Below are 23,521 nucleotides of genomic sequence, written 5' to 3'. Positions count from 1 at the left end.
GCTCCTTGGAGAAAATGGTGGGACACAAATGCAAGAAATAAAAAAATAACTATTCAAATTCCTGATAAGTTATTTGTGCAATGGCTGAAACACTTGGTCAGTTGCCTTGACAATTCCACCCCACCCCTCAGTACAGCATTGTAATAATGTCATTATTAATTGAATGTATAATATGGTATAATAATTCAGCCCCCCTCTGCAATATCAGGGAGCCCCTTTACACAATTCGGGTGCCTCTTTTCTCCCTCAGCAGCAGCCCTCAAGGACCCGTCAGTTCTAGGCCTGCCTCACCTGGAGCACACTTACCTGTCCCTTCCAAAGATGCTCCCGTCTGGTCCTCCTTTGCAAACTCTCTCCTATGCAACGGCTCCTAGCACGCCCGGCAGGGGGCCACCTCGCGCAAGTCAAGCTCTTCCACCGCCCCAGAAAACTACACGTCCCATGCTGCTTAAGGCCATCCGAACAGAGCGACGCGCCTGGAGTGCATGCCGGGAGTCGTAGTTTCGGCGGCGCTTGCGCAGTGTTGAGTTTAAAAACCGTCGAGCGGCCAACATTTCCCGTGAGCCTCGGCAGCACGAATCCTGTTGGGAGAGCCGGGCGCTGCGGAGCAAGGCATGACGGGAGCCGTAGTCTTGGTTTTCTGAGGCGGGGAACGGACAGTTATGGCGGCGGCCTCATCTTCCACGGGCCCGAGTAGGCCCGACGAAGCTGCGGTGCCCCCCGGGGCGCTGCAGTACAGCCTCTTGCTGGAGCACTTGGTGGGCGAGAAGCGCGGGCCGAGGCAGGCGAGGGCTTTGGACCCGGCCGCCCTTGGGGGCTTCCCGGCGCCGGCCAAGAGCCCCGAGCAAAAGATGGTCGAGCGGGCCATGGAGAGCTGCGGCTTCAAGGCGGCGCTGGCCTGCGTCGGGGGTAGGTCGTGGTGAGGAGGGAGGGAAAGAGGGGTTTCGTTTGGTGGTGGGGCGTCTCTTTTTTGGTTTTGCGAAAAGTTACTTCTCGGGCCTTCCCAGCGGCCTACCTTGCAGGGTTGTCGTGAGAAAGACCTTAAGCGAAGAGCGCATGCGTCAGTTATGCTCATTAGCGTCCGTGCAGCAATATTTGTGGTGAATAACAATGTGGATTTTTATTCTAAATTATTCTATGTTTTATTATTTTAAATTTCTAATTTTAAATTTCTAATTTTTATTATTAGCCCCAGGTTGTAGAATCTGAGCGGTGCAATAATAATAATAATAATTTCATTTATACTCTGCTTATCCTGCTGGGGTATAAAAAATTATAATAATAAACTAAATTGCATCTCTCAGCTTCTACAACTTGGGGCTAATAAGCACTACCTTGCAGGGTGTCGCAAGAACAGCCACAAGGGAAAAGACTATAAAATGCTTATTAGCAACGGCACAGCAAGCCTTGTGAAAATGCGTTCCTGCAGGCCCACAATATATTTGTGGTTAATAACAATCATTGTGGATGTATTCTATATAGCATTGCATCTCTCAGCTTCTACAACTTGGGGCTATGAAGAACCAACCTACTTTGCAGGGTTGTTGCAAAAATGACCACAAGTGAAAAGAGCACCATAAATTACTATTAGCGATGGCATATCAAGACCTATTAAAAGTTTTCCTGCAGGCCCACAATATATTTGTGGCTAATAAAGAAGCAGGAGAGTTTCAGTGTCATTCATAAAGGCATGCCCATTTGGAAGCCGTTGAAAAATACGTCCTTTCTATTATTGAGTCTTTAGTGGTATAGAAAAGCATCTGTATGGCACTTTAGAGCACTTAGAGCTCGATAATAGTAATGAAGAATTGTGCACTTGCTTATTAAACATTTAATGAATGCACTTTTCTTTAGTGGGCTCATCAGCTGCAAAGCATTAAGTGGCAGGATGTTGGGTATATATAATAATGCCTTTATGCAAATCTATGGTGCGACCACATTCGGAGCACTGTGTATGGTTCAAAAGGATGTTTTAGATGTGGAAAAGGTTCAAAAACTGGCAGCCAAGATGATCAAGGGGATGGAGCAACAGCCCCATGAGGAAAGGCTGCAGCATTTGAGACATTTTAGTTTAGAGAAAAGGAGAGTCAATGGAGACATGAAAGAAGATAGATAACATAATTCATGGCATGGAGAAAGTGGAGAGAGAAACGTTTGTCTCATAACTTTAGAACTCAGGGCCATGCAATGAAGCTGAGCGTTGAAGGATTCAGGACAGACAAAAGAAATGGCTTATTCACGCAGTACATAGCAGGTATGGACACCAAAGTGAATGGCTTTAAAAGAGGTTTAGACAGATTCATGGAGGGTAAAGGTGATCAGTGGCTACTAGCCTTGATGGCTATGTTTTTCTTCCATTGTCGGAGTCAATATGGCCCTGATTGCCAGTTTGCTGGGAAACAGAACTGGGGAGCGGAGTGCTGTTGCACGCAGGTCCTGCTTGTAGCGGTGGCGTAGGAAGTGGGGTGCAGGCCGCCCTGGGTGTCATCACTGAGGGGGGTGACCACAGAGCCTGGCCTGCAGCGCGCCCAAGCCACACATCTCTCCTGGGGAGTGACGCGGTGGCTTGGGTACCTGCAGGCTCCGCACTGCCCAAAACAGCAACTTGGGGCTTGCAGACTCCGTGGAGGTTTCGCACATCATGCTCTGCCCCAGCTTGCCCCGCCCCCGGGTGCAGGGCATTTGTGCCACCCCGGGTGCTCGAGCAGCTAGCTATGTCGCTGGCATGTGGGCTTCCCATCGAGGCATCTGGTTGGCCCCTGTGAGAAAAGGATACTGAATTAGATGGGCCACAAGCCTCCCCTCATTTCATGTGTCCGAGCAGAGTGGCCTGAAATTGAGGAGATGAGGACGCTTCTGAGAAACAACACTGAAATGGACTTTGGAGCCTGTCACCCTGCTAACTGCCTTGCCAACTTTTCTGTTTACTTGGCAGGATTCGTGCTGGGAGGTGCCTTTGGTGTGTTCACGGCCGGCATCGATACCAATGTGGGGTTTGACCCCAAGGATCCGTACCGCACGCCAACAGCCAAAGAGGTCCTGAAAGACATGGGGCAAAGAGGGATGTCCTACGCCAAGAATTTTGCCATTGTCGGTGCCATGTTTTCCTGCACTGAATGCCTGGTGGAGTCTGTGAGTAACTCTCCAGCTTTGATCTGCTGGTTTCTTGTAATGATTTTCTTATTTAAATATAACGTCTTACACTATAAGTTGTCATTCATGCCAGCTTTAAAGCCACAGTCTTCAGTAGGACTGTATGCATGACTAAAAGTGACAACTCCTGAATATCTCTGTGGTCTTCCCACTGGGGCATCTCATCTAGTTGGCCACTTTGACCTGACCCAGCAGGGGAACTCTCATGTTCTCATCTCAAGCCACTAGATTTATTCCCCACCCAACAGTACAAAAGCACCACTGCTACTGCTATTGTGATTGATTGATTAATTGATTATTGCAGTGTTTCTTAGGTGCTCTGGGCCAGATACAACTATTTATACAAGATAAAATATTAAAAACAGTTTCAGATAAATTAGTCGCAAGAATAGGGTGGGTCCTGAAAGATGTGGATTTTCAGTATATGATGAAAGCTTATGACGATTGCTTTGAGGGTTGGTGTTTTGTTTTTGTTTTTTTACAATCAAGCTGTATATAAATTGTATGAAATAAATACAAAAGGTGCCTGGCTCACCTTTGTGGGAATTCCACAGCTTAGGGGCTGCCACAGAAATTGCCCTCTCCCAGGCCACCCCACCCTTTGAACTTTCAAGGGCAGTAGACCAAGAGGGCACCCTCTGCCAATAGTAACACTCAGGAGGGTCCGTAGGAGGAGGAGGTCTTTCAGACATCTGGGGCCTACGTGGTTTAGAATTGATGCTGTATGCAGAGATTCATGTGGCTGGTCTTGATGTTGTGTTTCTCATTTTCCTAGTATCGAGGCAAGACTGACTGGAAGAACAGCGTGATGAGTGGGTGCATTACTGGAGGGGCCATTGGCTTCCGGGGTGAGTCGTGTTGCCGTTGAGCAGTTGCTGGGCTCATTTGGATCCTGATAAAGACAGAATGCTGCAAGCTCTACTGCTCCTAAATGTTATGGCCAGGAAGTAATATGAGCCATAGCACAGAGCAGGATGTTGGACTGCAACTCCCACCTCTCCTATCCTAGGCTGTGGCAGCTGTGGCTGATGGGAGTTGGAGCTCAGCAGCATCTGGGGGACCACAAGTTCCCCACGCCTGGCTACAATCCTGGCCCTGTTTAACTTGGAATAAGCCTCACTGAATTTAGTAGGACTTACTGTAGTAGACATGCCTAGAATTGTGCTGTTAGTCTTAGCACCTGCTCCAAGGTGCTGGAACTGCTTGCTGAAGGTGAATTGTCTCATCCTTTCTCTGATGACCTTCCGCTGACAGACAGATGCTTTTTTCTGTTTATACAGGGATTTGTCCTCATAAGCTGACTTGTGGCCACTGTAGATGCTGTGGCTCAGTCAGGTGGTGTTTTCCCCACTGACTGTTTGGATCATGGAAGGAGAACCTCTGCCTTGACTAAGGGTTCAATCCTTAGGATGGCCTGTAGTTTCAGTCCCCACTGGAATCTCCAAGTAGAGCTGGGAAAAGGACTACAAACCTACAGAGCTGCTGCCATTCGGTGTAAACCATACTGAGCTAGCTGGAGCCGGGCAAGTTAAAAATTAAGAGTGTTAATCTTCCCTAAGAGCATTAAATGGTTTTCTGAACAGCTTCTAGCTAAGCTTGTTATGTTGGGTCCGATTGGTTTAAACTTCTTTGAGAGGGAAAGACAGCTGGTGCTACCTGAATCCCATCTCTGTGTTTGCAGCCAAGAGTTGTTGCTTCTGATCTTACTGAGTGCTCCAGTTTCTAGGGCCAGGACCTGGTTCAGGTCATCCTCTGTAGGGCTGAAAGAAAAGGAGTATTTTACAAGGGGTTGGGATCAAACCTGCTAGTGGAAGTGATCTTTTTTGCTTTCCAGCCAACAATATAGGCTTAGCTACAGGAAAGAAACTTGATTATGTGCTGTTGTGCTGACGGCCTTCTCCTTTTGCCTTGCAGCTGGCCTGAAAGCCGGGGTCCTTGGCTGTGGAGGCTTTGCTGCATTCTCTGCAGTGATTGACTACTACTTACGGTAGCAGCTGATGCCAATGAATGGGAACCTTCTGGTGTGAACTGTGCAGGACAGCTGGCCCAACTCACTTTCCTGTTCCTGACAACCGATTAAGGAAAGGGGAAAGGTTTCTGAGAGCTGTGTCCTAGATAACAGGATATGCATCCAGCCCGTGGGCAGAGTCAGCGAGTCATCTAAGCAAAGTGTTGTTCAAACATCGTTGGAGAGGTACGACTAGGTGTTAATTCCAAGGACTGACTGTATTCTATCAACTCCTTCTGCTAAGTGTATGCATTTGCTGTGGCAAGCATAAAAGCTGTTACAGCATGTCAGCACTTGCTACAAACACAAGCTCGTAGCTTCATAACTATGTCGGATACAGGAGAAAATTGAAAGATTTAACTTATTCCAGGCCTTGTCAAGTGTTTGATGCTAATGAAACAAGAACAATATTTCCTATCATGTAAAAAATGCTGTGGCTAGTTGTTTGTCAATGGATATCAAATTTAGCTTAGGTTTCTGAAATGGAGCTTGACACCTACAAATTCATTGAGGCAAGATCGCTCTACGGTTATTAGTCGTGTTTCCTACATAGAACCTCCTTTTGCAGAGGCAGTATACCTTTGAACACCAAACAGCAGGGGAGGGTTGTTGCCTTCATTCCCTGCCTCTGCACATTGCAGAGACGTTTGGCTGATTACTGCCGGAAACAGTGTACTGGGTTAGAAGGACCCAGTAGTGAGGCTATCTGTAGATTCCTGTTATACGATAGTAAGAAGTAAAGTACATTCTCTTGGGTACAGACAGTGTAAAGCTGGAAGCAGCTCTCCTGCTTCCCACACTAAGCTTGGTAACCTAGGGCCCCTCTCCGTACTACAGTACATTCTGGGAAGAGACCTTTAGGAGAAAAGAGAGGATGACTCTGCCAGTGACCAAGAAAAAGTGGGGTTTTGTCCCCTGCAGATGTTACAGGTGCTTGTCAGGAGAGCTCAAGCTTCCAACTGGCTGAATCGTCTTAAAAGAGAAACTGAAATAAAACACCAAAGAACTTGGATGGTTTATGAACTGCAGTGCTACATCAGGGAGACCGCTCATTCCCCACTCCGGTACAGCACTGTTGGGGGTCTCCAGAGGACTTCAGTGAGGCAGCGCAGCAGGTAGGTGGGACTTCTTGATGATCTACTTAAACTAGGCAGTTATAGCTTGTCAGTGCATAGGCTGGTGTTGAATGTGCCCAGCTGTGTCTTTGGAGGTGAGAGAAGCTCAGCATCACTGGTTCAAGGCGAGGGGCTTCTTTTCATGCTAGACTGAAAGGAAGTTGCCTTCAAGACTCACTGCCTCCCTCCACTAAATTATTTTTTCTACAGCAGGTTCTAAATCTGCATTCTGGGTTGGTTTTGCATCAGACAAAGGCCAGCATCATATTGCGTGCTCTCCACCCCCCACAGCAAATTGTGATGCTGCGTACTGAACCTGGGGCTTTCTGCACCCTCTCACTAATCAGCACCACCACTGGGACTTGCTGGGAAATTGTAATTAAAAGATCACAAACGGGGGGGGGGGGGCACTCATGTGTTCAGAGCTGGTTTGTGAAGTGACACCGAACAGGAGGATGGAAGCACACTAGGCACCCATCTTGGCATTCCCATGGCAACAGCCCTAGTTGCCTAGGAGAAATATTGCTGTTTCACAGGCCGAATAATTAAGCTTTCCCACTCTCCCCCGCCTTTATTTCCCTTTGCCAGCCCCCTTCCTATTGGCAGAATTGCTTATTGAGCTGCAATAGCCCCTAATAACGGCATGGGATCAATTGCTTGCATGAATTCTGTCATGTGGTACAGGTGTGCTCATAGCTAGATGTGCAAGACATGGTCCTCCCTCTCCCTTGCATAATCCCTGTACAGGAGGGGAAATGCAGCTAGACTACAGTTATGAGCAAGGGAGCGGAAGGTGGTATAGATCGAGTGGCTGTTAGAACAAGAGGAGCCAAAGTGGTACCTCTGGGTATTATTGAACTCCCAGTTCCCATCAGCACCAGTGTCCGGCCTAGCTAGTGGTCAAGGGTGAGGGGAGTTTTAGTTAAGCAGCATCTGGAGGGCAGCACATTGGCTGCTTCTGTATTAGATGCCTAGGATGTTGACTTCTACTGAGTCAGACCACTGGGCACCCACATCTCACACTGACTGGCAGCAGTGGCTCTCCAGGGATTCAGGCAGGGTCTCCCAGGTGCTCCACCAATTGAACTATTACTCCTGTCATGTGTCCAAGCTAGTTACACCAAATCTTTTTAAACACCGATTGAGATACGAAAGACCAAACACCCCGGAAGTAATTTGTGCAAATGTTTGGGCTTTGCATTTTATTAACTTTTTTTTTTTTTTTAATCTCCTCACATGGTTTACATCCATTTAAAGTTTGTCATCTACAGAGAGGGGAGAAAAAAACCTGCAACGGAACACAACCAAAAATATATATATATATATATATAATATATCCTTAAACAAGTCAAATATCAATTATACAGTTTCTAATCTAACCTGTAGCTCCAGGAGTCCCAGTCTCCCCTTCCTCACCGTCAGAAAAAAGAGCAAGTGCAGTTTTCGGGGGGGGGGGGGGCTGGCTATGCTGGTATCAGATTCTGACACTCAGAAGTGCGCGGAGGCGCTCTGGCTTAGGAATGACTTCAGCTTCCACAGACACATACATACAGGTAGATGCAGACCCACAAAGATCTGTGCAGGAGGGCCCGAAAAATAACAACTCTGGCCAACAAAATATTTCTGGTCCCTGAACAGTGGGCCACAGAACATTCCATTGTCCTGGGCAGAAAGTGTGGCCGAAGTCACTTAACGTGGAGGGGCAGGCCTGGAAGTAATTTCTCTTGTGAGGGTGGGGGACTTCTCCATGAAACAAAGGGCTGTCTAGCTTGCCAATACAACTTATTGCTGGATTGCTGCTTGGCACCTGGGTGTGTGAGTGGGGTGGCAATCGGGAACACAGAGCCCCCACTCCTTCGGAGGGCTGCACTCTCCTCGGCTGCTTCACCCGGTCTGTCGCAGAAAGAGGGAAATGGGGGGTGCAGGTGGTGAAGGCTCTTAAGGGCTGAAATGATACCTTTGACATCCAACCTGAGTCTTCCTTAGCTGAACCCTGTAAGCCATGCTACGTGAAGCATGGAGAAACGGCCCCTTTTCCAGACACCCTCCTGGGGGAAAGGTGCCCAACAGCCCCAGTGGATGGCTGGGCTGGATTGAAGCCATGTGGAGGAGGCGGGAGCAGGAAATACCCGCTGGCTCCCTGGTCAGGCTTGGCTAGCGAGAGCCACCTGCAAGAGGTGTGGCCATAAGGCAACCAGCCTCCTGCCTTCCTCTCGGCCAGCCAAATAATCCTTTCAGGGGTGGGGAGCAGGACACACTCTCCCGCATTAAGATCTGATTTCCTTTCTAAGGATTAAGTTTGAATTAGTCCCAAGAGAATCTAACCATAAATAAAGTGATTGTGGGCAACACAGCAGGGCGGCGGGGATGGGGAGGTAGGTATCACTCTCTGTCACACACACATCTATGACTAGCAAACAGCCACTTTCTCTTCACTTTCCTGCCATCAAGGTTCATTTTTAAAACCTTTTTACAGAATAAAACAGGAAGATGGCTGCTTTACCCCCCCCCCCACATTATGCACAGTTACAAAGCCTACCGAGGCACAGGAGTCACAGGACGAGAGGCTCCCCCAGCATTAAAAAAGTGGGGGGAGCTAGAATAGGCAGGGCTTCTTAAAAACAAAAATGCTGCTGTCTTCAGCCCTGCCAGCTGGGGTAAAAGAATGCAGAGTTCAGCAACCAGATCTGTCAGGCGAGACAAAAGCGAAGAGAATGTAGGTTGGCCAGGACGGGGGGAAGAGCCCTTGGTGTCCTCCTTAAGCCTCCAAAAGCAGGAAAATCCAAGCAAGCAGCGTACATGCAGGCCACAAAGGCAGGGAGCAAAAAAGATCAAGCATTGTTGCGGGTGGCGAGGCCGGCTGGAGGAGAGGACTCGGCTGCAGCGAAGCTCTATTGGACCCAGAAGGCGGCAACCATTTTTGGGAAGAAACGAGAGGCTGTGTCTTCATCCGTCGCTCACTTCCTTCCCACTGCTCAACAAATGGAACGTAAAAAATGACTCCTGGACACAAGAAGTATGAGAGACGTGGACTACTGTGCTGGGAGGTGGGCAGGGGGGAAAGAAGGGTGTGGGGCTGATACAAAATCGTCCCATGAGGTATGGGGCAGCGTCTGGTTCCAGGGCAGCGACGTTATTCTCAGCAGGATCCGTGCTCGGATTCATGAGTCTGTGCTGCGCCCCTCGGCTTAGAAAAATGCAGGTGGCTGCAGGGCCCCGGGGCTACACGTCTGTGGAGAAGTAGAGTGCGTTGCGTTTGAGCTCAGCAAAGGAGATGGGCGTGTGCTGTAAATAGTAGAGTAGCACTTGCACCTGCAAAAGGAAAAGTGGGTTAAAATCAGGATAGTCTCACACACACTGCAAAGTGTCCCCAACAGAGAACAGTTCTTGATAGGTAGAGATGTCTTCTGATGGAATCCCTGCGGATTTTCTTATTTGCCACACTGCAAAGTTGATGGAATAAAAAGCACAGCAGGAACAGAGCTACGAACCCAGAAGGGCCAGCTTTAGGAAGAGCTGCAACATGCCCTGGAGCTGCTACATATGCACTCACTCTCTTTCAGTTATTTAACCAGCCCCTCAAACTGCCCCTCCAATTAAGGGGGCCCAGCAGGAATTTGGGCAAAGACAGATGGGACATTTATTGAGCAATGAAGCAGGTCTGGAAGCAGCATTTCTGTGCTCAGTTCACACAAAGTGTGTGCTTTACCATTAAGCTACAATTCCTCTCCAAATTCTAAATCAGTTTTTAAAATGTTATCCACTACGCTTTAAAAAAGATTAATGCACAAGAAGGTAATACAAGTTCGGAGGTTTTAAAAATGAAATTAAGGTCTACCTGAGCAAGCGCGCGCTCGCGCTCTCTCCCCCTCTCCCCCCCCCACACACAGAGCGTGCGCGAGCAGCTGCGCTTCCAGGGTGAAGTTTGAAAGTTTGCCCAGCAGAGGGAGCTTGCCCATCCAAACGCAGTCAAATCCTCTGCTTGCTGCCCCCCCCCTTCCCCACCCACTGTACCTGCGCCATTACGTCGTGGGACCAGATATCTGAGGCCAACGTGAGGTGCTGCCCTTTGCTCTCCACCTCAGAAGGTCTCAGCAACGTTGGGCCAAACACAGTGGCCAGATTGTGCAGGGACATTTTGTTGACGGGCTCCTTCTCAGCCACCCTGCATAAAAAGACAAAGAGAGAGACCCATTTCAAAAAGACTCGCAAGATTTTGGCGCGGCCTTCCAAGTCAGCTAAGACAAGGTTTGCAGGCTTTTCCACCATAGCCCAGCTGGAGAAGATCAGATGGAATTTCTCACCATTTCCCCCCTCTCTCTTTCTCCTTGCCTGACCCCTCATTCTGGACACACACAATTTCCACATGTGAAAGCAACACAATCCCAGCTTCAAACTCCCGCCTTGACGTGGCACCATCCGCTTTTCCCAGTTCCCGCCCCCTGCCAACTTGCCCTCTGAGGTTTTGGCTCTGGAAATCATCCAAAACTTCCTCCGGCACACACACACCTTCCCCGGAAACTACTGCTGGCTGTGCTGGTCCATGGCCAGCTATTGCCTTGGAAACCAGCGTCAAAATATTGCCATGTTAGGAGGCAGCTGCGCTCCAGCCCCAATAACACAAGCTGTGCTCCATTTGAGTGGCGTCCAGCAGAACAGATGTGGGAACTGGATGTGCCCTCTCTTCCGAGCCGAGAGCCAAGTGGATTTTCCTTCCAGGACGCAGCGCTGCTCTCCCCCCGTCCTACAACCACCTCTTTCTGCTGCTGGATCATCCTTCTCTCCCCCCCTCCCCCCTGCTTGATTCTTAACAAACAAAACAGGGAAGAGGGATGTGCCAATTAACACAAGATTCCAGCCCCAAATTCCCACTGGTGCAGAGGAGCTTTTGGCCTGCCCGGCACTCAGCCAAGCCGCAGCTCCTACATCGATTCCATGTCCTCGGCAGAAGCCGAGTGACTTGAGGGAGGGAGGAGGCCGGAGCCTGTCTGCATCCAAGCCCTCATGAGCAGGCTGCTAAGTGACAGCGCCATCTCCTTAAACCCCTCTGTCATCTCCCTTTCAGGATCTATAGAGGCGGCTGAGGTTTCCAGACAGTCTGCGAGCAGTTTCTCCTTATATGAAGAGAGTTGCACCTGCCGCTGAACTCTGCTCCGCCCCAAGGGAAGCAAGTGGAAAATTAGGAACGGGGTTTTTTCCTTTGCTGTGGACCCTGAACACAAGAACGTCAGAAGAGACTGGCTGCTGGATCAGGCCCACCTAGTCCAGCATCCCAGCAGCCCACCAGGTGCCCTAGGGGGAAAGCCTGAAAACAGGACCAGAGCACAACAGCAGTGCTCTCCACACTTGTGCTTCCCAGCAACGGATCATCAGCTCTCCAATGAGACACAAAGAGCTGATCTTGCAGCCAAAAGGCAGAGCTAGTCTGGGAAGTGGGGGTCCCCTCTCCGGGGCTTCTGTGGTGGTGGCCCCCCAGTCCTTGGAATGCTCTCCACATGGAAGCTCTCCTGGCACCAGCCAAATATTTCAGCACCAGCCAGAGATCATTTCATTTGGCCGATCTGCTTAGATCCTCTTCCAACAACTGTTTTACCAATGCTTGGCCCTGGCTTGAGTGAATTTAGTATTTTTGCCGTTCTAGCATTTCTTTTTTTTAAAAAAGTTTGCTATGTTGGTTGGCTAGACTTTGATTTGTTTGCCACTTTTTGACTTTCTGTGTCGAACTGCAGGATAAAAAACAAGATAAATAAAGAAATAAAATAAAGAAACAAAATATCAGGCTCCTTGTACTCTGGGCCCTACCCAATTGCAGAGATTCGGTCTCCCTGTTCTCGAGACAGGAGGGACTTACCGTTTCAAGTGTTCTAGCAGAAAGAGGAATGTGATGAGGTTGGGGTCAGGCAGAGAACGTAGAAGGTGCATCATACAGTTCTCCTTGGCTGTTGGGTCAGAGAGTGCTGGGGGTGGAAAGGTGGCAGTAAGAGAGCTGGCAAGCGCCCACACCCCAACAACTCTGGAAAAGCCTTGCTAATGTACCCAGAACCACCAAAGTCCAAACTGCACACTCATTCTCAAGAGACCCAGTGAGGGGCAGTAGATACAGACTGTCAATGCTCAGCATCAAAACCTCAGACAGCCATGAAGCTCTCCAGATGCTCTGTTTTTGGTCTACTTCTCAAGGTGGTTGTGAAGATGGACAGCTCAAAGCATTTGTCCTTCTAGTCCAAATGACTGGCAGCATCTCTCCAAGGTCTGAGGCAAAGAAAGGTTTCTCTCATTTCCTTTTTACTCATAAGTTGCCAGGGATTGAAGCTAGGAACTTCTGCATGCTAAGCAGGGGCTCTACCACAAAGTAACAGCCTCCCTCCTTAATAAAACAAGGTAACTTCATCAGACTGTTTCCAGGGGCAGCCATTCTGCAGACTGCCTGGGTGGGAGCAATGGGAAGCAGGGCTCATTCCATCAGTTTTGCCTGAAAGCCCAGCTCCACCAGGCTCCTGTTACCCATGAACTGTGCCAGACAGGCATTATATGAGCAACAGTTTAAGAACTGGTGCCTGACTTTTATGTTTTCCTCTTCCCTCCTTGTCCTTTTTTCCTTGTGTGCTGTGCTTTTCCAGATCGTAAACCTGCAGGCAGGGACTGTCTCGTTTTAACTGACTGTATGTAAGCCATTTTGGGCTGAAGAGCAGGGTATGAATGCTCTGAATAAATAAATAAAAATAATAAACTCTACGCATATTGCCCTGAGCTGGTTGCAGGGCTTGGGGGCAGGGGAGAATAAAATACAAAAAGGAAATTAACACTCAGAGGTGCTGCAAAGATGTGTTGGTTGTTAGGCCGTATCTGGGGTTTCTACGCCTATCCAGATGCAAGAGAAATGATACAGACAACTTGCCCCTGCCCTCTTTGTCTTGTGGTCCTGACTAGGGTCTCACCCCTCCCTGAATCCTGAGCTCCAGGCCTGTATCAAGAAATTCCTGCTCCACATCTCTGCAAATACATGTAACACAAGCTCCCTTACCGATACCCTCCATAAAAGCAGGATAAAGCCGATCCGTGAGAAGAGGCTCAGGGAGCTCGCGGAAATACAGCTTCAGGGTGCCTGCGATAGCATTGATGTCCATGTCGCTCAGCATCATCAGGATGTCTTTGCTGTCTATGGCAGAATTGAAACAAAGGAAAGAGGAATGCTGGAAGGGGAATGTGCTGCCTTATATACCAGATCAGACTCTTTGTCTACCTAGTTCAATACTGTGAACTCTGACTGGCAGCAGATATTCAGGGTCTGAGGCAGAGAGAGAGAGAGAGATGATCTTTCCCATTGTCTGCTAACCTGATCTTCCTCTTTTTTCACCTGCCAGGTGCTAGAGGCTGAACCTGGGACCTTTGTATGCAAAGCCGAGGCCCTGCCACTGAAGCTATATAACCACCCCCACCATCCTCAAGAATTCCCCTGCTAGATCAGGCCAAGATCCAGCTAATTCCCTTTCTTCTTTTCAATTCAGCCAGCTGGCTTCAGAACCATAAGATGAGGTGATAGCTTACTTGGCTTTAAAACAAAAGGAGTAGATACATTTGCAAAGAATAGGGTGAGATTAGGGGCAGGCAACTGACTGGGAGGGGGGTTTAAAAAGGCATTTATTGCTGCTGCCCCCAATATTTGGAAGACTCTTCCCTCTCCTGTTACAGCAGAGACCTGCTTCAGGTGTCTTTGGAAGACACATCTTTCCCCATTCATCAAGCTGGACAGCGTCCCTCTACAAATATTAACAATGCCTTATTGCACTTCCACATTTTGACTGCTGCTTTTAGGCACTTGGACAGATGTGTTTACTGAATATCCGTAATGGTGCAGCCAAATGTTTATCTATTAAGCCAGGAGTGTCTATCATGGTACCCCTCCAGATGTGGGCAGACTCCCAACTCTCATCATTCCAAGCTGGCTGGAGCTGATGGAAATCCAATAACATAAAATCATAGAGTTGGAAGGGACCCCGAGGGTCATCTAGTCCAACCGCCTACGACGCAGGAATCCTGCCCGCAGCTGTGTACAAAAGTAGCTAAATAAATAATAATGATTTATCTATTATTGAATTTATACCCTGGTTCTTCCTCCCGAAGGAGCCCAGGGCAGGAAACAAATACACAATTAAAAAACCATCTAAAATAGTTAAAACATTCTATAAACAATTACAATTCAAGACAGTTGTTGTTGTTGTTGTTGCTGCTGCTGTATTTATATCCCACCTTTTTCTCCAAGGAGCTCAAGGTGGCATATGTGTTTCTCACCCTCCTCATTTAGTCTCCCGCGACAGCCCTATGAGGTAGGCCAGGCTGAGAGGCAGTGACTGGCCCAAGGTCACCCAGCACATGTCGCGGCCGAGTGGGGATTTGAACCCTCATCACTTTAAACCACTACACAATGCTGGCTCTAAGAGAAGCTACAGTTAAAACTGTCCTAAAAGCATTACAGTGGTACCTCAGGTTAAGTACTTAATTCATTCCGGAGGTCCGTTCTTAACCTGAAACTGTTCTTAACCTGAAGCACCACTTTAGCTCATGGGGCCTCCCGCTGCCGCTGCGCCGCCGGAGCACGATTTCTATTCTCATCCAGAAGTTCTTAACCCGAGGTACTATTTCTGGGTTAGCGGAGTCTGTAACCTGAAGCGTATGTAACCTGAAGTGTATGTAACCTGAGGTACCACTGTATTAGAGAAAACAGCTAAATAAAAACCTCCGTGTTTAGTGGCAGCATACTCGTGCGAATGCCAGATACAAAGACTGGGGGCTGGCTGCTCTCAGAGAAGAGATCCTTGGCTAAGCCATGAGATAGATAGAGAAAGAAATTGGCATGGCAGCAGCAAAGATGCAAGGGGGAACTTACTGGCGTCAAAGGCTGCTTTCAAGGCCTGGATGTCCGTGGCCACCCCTGAGATCCGGTAGATCCCCACTTCATCAATGCCGCGCTTCTCCACTTCCTCAACACACTGGCGCACAATGTAGGGCACTTTGGAGCGCTCGCGCCTGGAAGCGACAGAGCAAGAGGAGAGAGATGGGTCAGGAGAGATCCAGGACACCACGGAGGAAGCCAGGCCCTTGCAGAAGCTGCCCGCCTCTTCCCTGTGTTTGCAAGCAGTAGGGTCTTAAAAAAAAAATTATGGACCTTATTAGCCCCGAGTGGCTGAAGACCTGAAAAGGCAGGACTTATTACAATAAACAAACAAATATTGCAAAGGCCCAGACTGGCATTCCCTCCCCCTCCGCCCAAACGTCACCAACCCGCCCCCCCATCAGGGCAGCCCTGCACCCACCGCCGGACCCAATCACAACGTACTTTGTGACAACGCTGATTTTTACCCCGAAGACTCCCGTCTGCTTTTTCGATGGGGTCCTTTTAAGGCTCAAGTCGCGGCTGGTGAACTTCATAGAGAACTCTACTTTGATCTGAAAGGGAGATTTCAAGGTCAAGGTCACATCCTGCAATGGAGAAACTCTCTACTACAGGGGTGGGGTGGGGGAGAGGAGCGCCCAGGGTGGGCAGTGAGAGCATGAGGGAAGGGGGGATCTTGGGCAAGCACCGTGGGGCGTGGTACCCGACCCGTTTCCCCTTCTTACCCCATTCATTTCAATCACATCCATGTGCCAGTTCTTGGTCTGCACCGTCTGGGGATCCAGCTGCAAAAAAGGAACAACAGGAGAGAATGAGCTTCCAAAATATCCAACCCCAAAAAAGGTAGACCACAAAATAATAAGGGAGAGTGCAGGGCCAGGTAGCGTAAGAATAGATTTATTCAGGCCCCATCTGCAGTATACAATTAAAGCAGCACCATACTACTTTAAACAGCCCCCGGAGAATCCTGATAAGTGTAGTTTGTTAAGGGTGCTGAGAATTGTTATGAGACCCCCTATTCTCTTCCCAGAGCTACAACTCCCAGAATTCCCTGCGAAGAGGGATTGACTTTTAAACCAGATTAAAACAGTTGCCAACATTCCACATGCCTGGTAGGCTTGTCTTAGCAAAAATGTTTTTAGCAGGAAATCAAAGGAGTACAGTGAAGGCGCCCCAACCTGATGTCAATAGGCAGGGAGTTCCAAAGTTCCATGCTAAGTGATTGGTTTCTTACAGCTGCAGAACGGGTACAACGCAACACCTGTAAGAAGTCCAGTTGCAGAGAATGCCAAGCACTTGAACGAATGGCTTGGGGGCTGGATATAAGCCCATCATCCAGGGGCAGCCCCTCATCTGCAACCTGAAGGAGGAGGAGGAGGATGTGGGCAGCGTTTCATTTCACAGGCATGAGTTGTCCTTGTTCCAGGAGAGGCTCAGCAAGACCCAATGCCCCGTTGGAGAAAGATAACAGATGGCCGTCTCCGCTTCATGATCGACCAAGAAACGCTCCCATGAATCAGGGATATTTCTGGAGACCGGTTCCTAAAATAATTTTCAAAAGGCCACGTCTTCCACACGGCCCTGCTTGTGGTCTCCTGGGAAAGGCGGCCGAGCTGTTTCCGAAAGGCCTCCGCACTCTGGGAGCGCAGCCTGTCTCAAAGGCGAATTGGGTCGTGCTGGGCTTCCATCCCTTTTCAGAAGAGGCCCTTGGGTTTCCCAGGAACCAGAGTAGCACCGGTGTGCAACAGGAGAGAAGGTAACAGACAAGCGGATCACGCTGGCAAGTTGGACAAAAAATGGAGGAGGGGGTGACTTCGGACCTTGGGTCACATGAGCTGCTCTGTGCATGAACAACAGGTGCACATTTTGAACCATTTCTTTGGTTAGCACCTGGGGCATATTCTGTATAGGGTAGGCCAATGGCCTCGTCAGTCCAGCGTCTTGTTCTCACAGTGGCCAACCTACAGGAAAGCCACAAGCAGGATTTGAGCATAGAAGCCCTCTCCCTTCCTGTGCTTTCCAGCAACTGCTATTCAGACGCATTTATCATATAATGGTAGAGCTGGAAGGTGCCACTGGGGTCATCTAGTCCAACCCCTGCAATGCAGGAATCTCTTGCCCAAGGTGCTGCTCGAACCCACAACCCTGAGATTAAGAGTCTCATGCTCTACCGACTGAGCTATCCCAGGTAGACAATACAGACGGGAGTTATATATAGTTGTTGAACTGTAACCCCCATCCTTGCCCATTGGCCACACTTGCTGAGGGGCTGCTGGGAGTTGTAGTTCAGCAGCTTCCACAGGAGCCAAAAGTTCCCTGCACCTAGTATACAAAGAAAGGTAGGAGGAGACAAACCAACTTAAATAAGTAACATTTGCTACCTACCCAATTCCTTTCATTTGAGCTTCCCCACCCATGCAGGGCTGCACTGCTGGTTTCCCTCTAGCTGCAGATGTTTGTTTCTTTTCAAGAAAACAAACAAACAGGTTAACTTGGGGGTTGGATTAGATGACCTGTTGGGTCCTTTCCAACTCTACAGCTCCATGAACCTAGAGGCCTTGTGTTGCATACACACATGTCACAAATGCAATGGGAGAACAGAGCCTGGATCCGAGGGAGGGAGCCCTTGCGTGAGTTTGGGTCACAGATGTTCCATGAGGCTAGCAGATCCAGGCCCCCCCCCGCCCCCGTGCGCTGTGCCGGCTCCTCCAGGGTGCGTGCAGTTTCCCCCCAGGGCGCCTGGTATCTCGGGAGCAGCCATCTGAGCACAAACTTCAGAGGGGATGTGCAGTTCCGCCCTGCTGATCCACCATCGCAGGCAGCAAACGCTACACAGGGCCACCTGCCTCCTGCAAGCACACAGCCACCATTCTGGAGGCTGCAGGATGGGGCTGGCAGAAAAGCAGATGGAGCCCCACACAGAGCCATCAGAGAAGAAAGTCTCCCCTCCCCAGCCCCTCCACCGGAGCCAGAGGCCTTAAGGCTGCAGGTGGGTGATCATTCCCTTCTCCCCACCCCTGAGAAGGGTCGAAGGCGATTTGAAAGCGATAGCTCAGAGTCGGTAGAGCATGAGACTCTTAATCTCAGGGTCATGAGTCCAAGCGCCACGTGGGGTGGAGATTTCTGCATTGCAGGAGATTGAACTAGATGTTCCTTGTGGTTCCTTCCAGCCCTGAGATTCTATGAAGGCAGGATCGTTGCCTGCCGCATGAAGACACTCACTCCTGCTACACCTCCAGGGCTGAACAGCGCTTGCAAGTTACTGCTCTCGTTTCATTAAAATTAACTAACTGCCATCTTCAGAATATCTCAAGGGCTGGAAGATGCAGCAAGCCTGTCTTCTTCCTGCTCTGGAGGACAGGACTTGAACCAATGGCTCCTAGTTACAAGGAAGGAGATTCTGGCTAAACACCAGGAAGAACTTTCTGACAGTAAGAGGTGTTTGACAGTGGAACAGACGCCCTCAGGAGACTCCTTCCTTTCAGGTTTCTTTTTTTTTTTTAATGATATTTATTAAATGATTATTTATTAAAAGTCCTTTCAGGTTTCAAAGGAGAGGTTGGACGGCCATCTGTCAGGGATGCTTTAGTTGTGATTCCTGCATTGCTAGGGGTCCCTTCCCACTCTACAGTTTTATGATTCTATGATCAGCGTTGCAGAGTTGGAAGCGCCCTCAGAAGGTCATATTGCACACCCCACTTCTGAATTAATGCAGACTGTTGCAATTGTAGCATCCCAGCCTCTGCTTAAGATATCTCCAGTGGAGGAGAAAGCCCACCGCCCCTTGAGGCTGTCTGCTCCAAGGCTGAACAGATCTCACAGTTCAGAAGCTTCCTCTAACTTTCAACCTCAATCTGCTCCTCACAATGCCCCTTGGTTCTAGAGCAAAGCTACAGCACGAGATGCAGGCCAAGGGAATTTGGGGGAAGGGCTGTAGCTCAGAGGTAGAGCACCACCAGCGGCATCTCCAGGTAAGGGCGGGAATGTCCACCTCCTGAAACAATGGAGAGCTGCTGCCAGTCAGAGTAGAAAACACTGAGCTAGAATGAACCAGTGGCAGCTTCCTGTGTCAGGGTCATCAAACGATTAAAGAGTGGCCAGGACAACTAATCAAACTGCTGAGCGTTTAATCAATGACATTTGCATGTTGCCCAAACCATCACAAAAACCATCAAGGTGGCAAGGTGCCTTTTTGGTTAGAGACAGAAGAGGCTGTGGGAGAAACTTCCAGTGCAGTAAGCACACACAAAACCAAAAGTTTCTGACTGTCCATTGTTGATCCTTTCTGCAAACATTCCCTGGGACAGCACAGCCTAAAAACAGCTACATATACCCCAAAAGGTATGCCCTCAACTTGCAGCCCCATGAATTAAAATTGGGTTATTCAATCCACCAAAACACTTCTTATAACCAGGCTACTTAATCCACCAAAATACTTTGTCAAACAACTGCTTTAATATTTTTCCACATTCTACTCTTCTTCCAAATCAGCTCAGGGTGATATAAAAAAGATTCCTTTTATCCATCCACACAATAACCCTGTAAGTAGGTTAGGCTGAGAGAGAGGGGGGGGGGAAACAGGTCGAAGGTCACCTGGCGAATTTCACAGCTGAGTGGGGATTTGAACCCAGGGCCTTGCCAGCCCTAGTCCAACACTATTCATGATCCCACCACACCAGCTTTAAAAATATTTTCTAACAGGCAGTTGCCTTTGGTGAAGCATTTCTTGCTTCTAGGCAACCAGGCACGGAAGACTTCGCAAACTTGGAATAGTTGCTTCTCTCTTAAATAAAAAAAAGCAAAAAATCAGGCTGCTGACGTGCATCCTCAATAGCTCTTTTGTATAATTTGCAAAGCTGGATTTCGTCTTGCAGTCCCATGCATGCTACAAGCCCAAACAAATCCACAATTTGCAAAAGGGCCCAAAGCCTGCCAACCTGCATCCTTAACAGGATAAATTGAGGCCAGACCAACAGCATGATTTGCCCTGCGTCTTGACTTCCTGGTCCCATTTATTTCAATGCAAAACCGGAACAAGCAGCGAGGGCTTATTTGGGGCAGAGAAAACAATCCCTTGCTGAGGCCTCTGGCAAACAACACCGCATTGGCTGATCTCCCCACCCAAAACAAGACCTGTCAAGTCCCCAGATGTACCTATTTCGTGGCAATTGCTACCCACCAGATCCTCAGCTCAGGGAGCCCAGGTGACTCTGTCCCTTAATTTACGGTGTTGAATAAATTGGTTAGCCACCTTTTCAGAATAAAACGTTTTCTCAATGACTTCTTGCATGCGGGAAGAAAGAGGCGCTAGCCCGCCCCTTCGGTAACACAATCCAATTGCACTGAACTTAATTTGAAACAACCGCAAGCTCCCATGCTCAGAGCCTCCCTTGACACTGCCCCTTTGAAGTGGCCTGAGATCCCATATGGAAGGGATTTCAGCAGGGCCTTACATGAAAAAGGCTTTATGAAAACCAGCTTGGCCTCATGGGTAACGCCATAAACCTGTCTTTCAGGAATTCTCCCTCCACCCCGGATCTGAGAGAGGGGAAATTTGCTCACTTCGGGCTCCTCTGCCTCACGGGAAGGCAGAGACTGAAGGATGGGTGGCTCTGTAGGGCTTGGAGGAAGGACTGCTCCCCAGCTCCCTCCTGAGCTGTGGGATGCTCCACAGAGCAAACTACCATTCATTGCTATTGTAAGTTATAGGTTTAAAACCTCCTTTAAAAAAAAGAAAGTTAGAGTGATGTTGGATTGAAAATAAGTGGCTTCTAGCTATACAGGCTTTAAAGTTATATATAGATCAAGATTAAGGATTAGGATTAAAAAAGTTAAAGGAAATGGAAATTTGGTTTTGAAGAGGTAAAAATTTAATGTTATATTATATTAAGATTAAGGATTGGGATTAAAAAAGAGGGAAAGAAATTGCTGGACAAACAAATTGAACTGGAATACAAAAGAGGGAGGTATGAGGAGGTCCAGAAAATAAGTAAATTTAAAAATGGTGATGAAAAAGGTGGTATTGTTTTTAACTGTTTTCTTTTTTCTTTTTTGTTTGTTGTTTTTTTTGGATTATGTATTGTGTATTTTTGAATTGTGTATTTTTCTTTTTTCTTTTTAATTTTTTATTGATGTGTTCTTTTTATTGGAAACTTTAATAAATATCATTTTTTAAAAAAAAGGATTTAAAAAATACTGCACCAAATGTCTTGTGTATGCACCTCACAACAGCAGTCATAGCTGTCAACGTTTCCCTTTTTTTAAGGAAAATTCCCTTATTCCGAATAGGATTCCTTGCAAGAAAAGGGAAAAGTTGACAGCTATGCAACAGCTCTGCCCACCCCACCCCCCGCTCACTTTTTAAATATTTCAGACATATGCTGTTTTTCAGGTCTAAGCAAACATCTCAATGTGCTTGGGAGTTAAAACAAAACAAAACCCACTATAAACACCAAGCAAAAAAAAAAAAAAGATTCTTCTGTAGCTGGATAAAAAAGTTAAAAGAATCAAAAAATGGGTCTGGGAGAAGAAAAGCAGAAGCACAAAAATTAGGAAGAGGAGGAGGGTCTTCCCCTGGTGATGAAAAAAAGTTGAGCAAGTGCCAATCAAAAGGGGCTTTTTGGGGTCCCCTGCCCACCCCACCCCACACGAGGGAAGGACACCCAGATGGGCCTCTGATGGAGATCTTCATACCTTGGCAGTTTCATGTCTGCAAAAGGGAGATACTTTAGGAATAGGGCACTGAAGGCGGGAGATAGGGCTCCAGATAGCGAGACCACAGAAGGTACACAACTCCAATGACAAAGAACGCTGTTGCTTTTAAGAGAGCTGAACGTGGCTGGGGAGAGGTTGGGCATCCCGAGGCTGCTATCCAGCGCCTTGGCCAACCTGGTGCTCTCCAGCAGTTTTGGAACACACATCAGCCCCAGCTTTTGTTCTGCTGTCACCCCTGTTCAAGCAGGTTTTGCTGGCTTCATAGCCATCACAGCTAGTAGCCACTGATAGCCCTCTCCTCCATGAACTTGTTGAATCCTAAAGCTATCCCAGTTGGCGGCCATCGCTGGTATTCAGAAGCATTGCTGCTGCTAACTGTGGAGACAAAGCCATCATTTCTAAACCTCTTTTAAAACCTTCATCACTGCCTCCTGTGGGAGAGAGTTCCATTGTTTAACTATTGAGGATGCACGTCAGCAGCCTGATTTTTTGTTTTTTTTATTTAAGAGAGAAGCAACTATTCCAAGTTTGCAAAGTCTTCTGTGCCTGGTTGCCTAGAAGCAAGTTAAAGAATTCCTTTTTAAAATCTGTCCTGAAACTTAGAACATTAAACTTCATTGGAAGTCCCCAAGTTCTAGTGTTATGAGATAGAGAGAGAGAGAGAGAGAGAGAGAGAAAATCTCTCCACTTTCACATTGCCATGTAAAATTGCATATACTTCTATCTTGCCTTTTCTATAAACTAAAAAGCCCCAGACACTGCAGCCTTTCGTCACAGTTGTGAAAGTGGCACATGAATAAAATGCTGGTGCTGGTGATGACAACGGTAACACAACCTGCCCCAGCAACACCACATCAGGTGTCGCTGCACATCCACAATGTCGGGATGGTCTCAGGTTCCGAAAGGGCCCTTGAGACCTGGCGTGCCAACCTCCTCTGCTGTGCTCTGGCGAGAACTGGCGATGCAAGCAGAAGAGAGCGGAGATCTTCTGCAGAAAAAGGCTGAGACACCAACTCGGCAACCTTCAGGAACAGGGTGGGGAGAGCAAAACATACACACACCAGAAAAGCAGCAACGACAAAGTCTCACTAGACTGGACGATCTAAGTACAGCTTAGCTCACAAGCAGGAGGGCATAAGAAGCAGTGTGTTGTCTGTCAAGGCAAATGGGGCAGCACACACACAGCCATGTATTGGTCTAATGCCATTTTAAAGCCTATCCTCACCGTTCACAATGACCAGCTGTGGGATCCTCTGCCCTGAATCTCCAAGCAGCGCTTGTCAGGGTGTAGGTGGTCTGGTCACAAAACTGGATTAGGGCGAGGGGAGACCCGGGTTCAAACCCCTCTGCTTAGGTCAACTCTCAGCCTGACAGGGTCGTTGTGAGCATAAAACAAGGTGGTGGAGACAACCATGTATGCCATCTTCTGCCCCTTGGGGGGAAAGGAGTGTGCTAAATTGATCAGCCTGGGGGGCATGTGCCCTCCCCCACCCAATGTTATTGGTTTACAACTCCAGTCCATTGGTGACCAATGGCATGCTGGCCCAAGACATTTTGCTGCCCGCCAGGAGGACGAGTCAGTCCCCTCCCAAGCTCACTGTACAGAAACCAGCTGGATGGACAGCCAAATCTTACTTC

General features: G+C 48.4%; 3 protein-coding genes and 1 long non-coding RNA gene across 9 annotated transcripts in view; 2 read left to right on the top strand and 2 right to left on the bottom strand.

Annotated features, from left to right (window-relative positions):
* The window catches only part of SPECC1 (sperm antigen with calponin homology and coiled-coil domains 1), a 107,349-nt gene extending 106,887 nt beyond the window's left edge, over positions 1–462 (bottom strand). Inside the window, exon 1 of one of the 2 annotated variants that reach the window (XM_080982846.1) lies at positions 307–462. The gene's annotated coding sequence lies outside the window, so the exon portion shown is untranslated. The remainder of the gene's footprint in view (positions 1–306) is intronic. The other variant, XM_080982845.1, reaches the window with a different exon arrangement.
* Positions 463–628: 166 nt separating this feature from the next.
* TIMM22 (translocase of inner mitochondrial membrane 22) lies at positions 629–5,578 on the top strand. Its single transcript, XM_080983263.1, has 4 exons — positions 629–909; positions 2,936–3,132; positions 3,929–4,001; positions 5,068–5,578. The coding sequence occupies exons 1-4, from the start codon at positions 663–665 to the stop codon at positions 5,142–5,144; spliced, it is 594 nt and encodes a 197-aa protein (XP_080839389.1). The 5' UTR covers positions 629–662; the 3' UTR covers positions 5,145–5,578.
* Positions 5,579–7,448: 1,870 nt separating this feature from the next.
* ABR (ABR activator of RhoGEF and GTPase) overlaps positions 7,449–23,521 on the bottom strand; it is a 114,327-nt gene continuing 98,254 nt past the window's right edge. For all 5 annotated transcript variants that reach the window (XM_080982848.1, XM_080982849.1, XM_080982850.1 and 2 more), the window contains 7 exons: positions 15,895–15,954; positions 15,614–15,723; positions 15,164–15,303; positions 13,301–13,435; positions 12,128–12,233; positions 10,291–10,441; positions 7,449–9,588 (listed from right to left, as the gene is read on the bottom strand). In XM_080982848.1, coding sequence (XP_080838974.1) covers positions 9,499–9,588; positions 10,291–10,441; positions 12,128–12,233; positions 13,301–13,435; positions 15,164–15,303; positions 15,614–15,723; positions 15,895–15,954 — 792 coding nt within the window. In that variant the 3' untranslated portion in view covers positions 7,449–9,498. The remainder of the gene's footprint in view (positions 9,589–10,290; positions 10,442–12,127; positions 12,234–13,300; positions 13,436–15,163; positions 15,304–15,613; positions 15,724–15,894; positions 15,955–23,521) is intronic.
* Positions 15,961–19,691, top strand: LOC308464172. The gene is made up of 2 exons (XR_013979917.1): positions 15,961–18,654; positions 18,714–19,691. It is a non-coding gene; the product is annotated as an uncharacterized lncRNA (long non-coding RNA).

The sequence above is a fragment of the Podarcis pityusensis genome, assembly GCF_964106645.2.
Source record: "Podarcis pityusensis genome assembly, chromosome: 15".
Classification (NCBI taxonomy): domain Eukaryota; kingdom Metazoa; phylum Chordata; class Lepidosauria; order Squamata; family Lacertidae; genus Podarcis; species Podarcis pityusensis.
Note: the sequence above shows the minus strand (reverse complement) of the source record. Positions and strands in the feature narration are given on the sequence as shown.

What these genes read in the sequence shown, in the direction of transcription:
- TIMM22 (XM_080983263.1), top strand. Translation starts at nt 663, where the DNA reads ATGGCGGCGGCCTCATCTTCCACGGGCCCGAGTAGGCCCGACGAAGCT. An exon ending in GGCGCTGGCCTGCGTCGGGG is followed by an intron (nt 910 to 2,935) that starts GTAGGTCGTGGT and finishes TTTACTTGGCAG; the next exon opens with GATTCGTGCTGGGAGGTGCC. An exon ending in CTGAATGCCTGGTGGAGTCT is followed by an intron (nt 3,133 to 3,928) that starts GTGAGTAACTCT and finishes TCATTTTCCTAG; the next exon opens with TATCGAGGCAAGACTGACTG.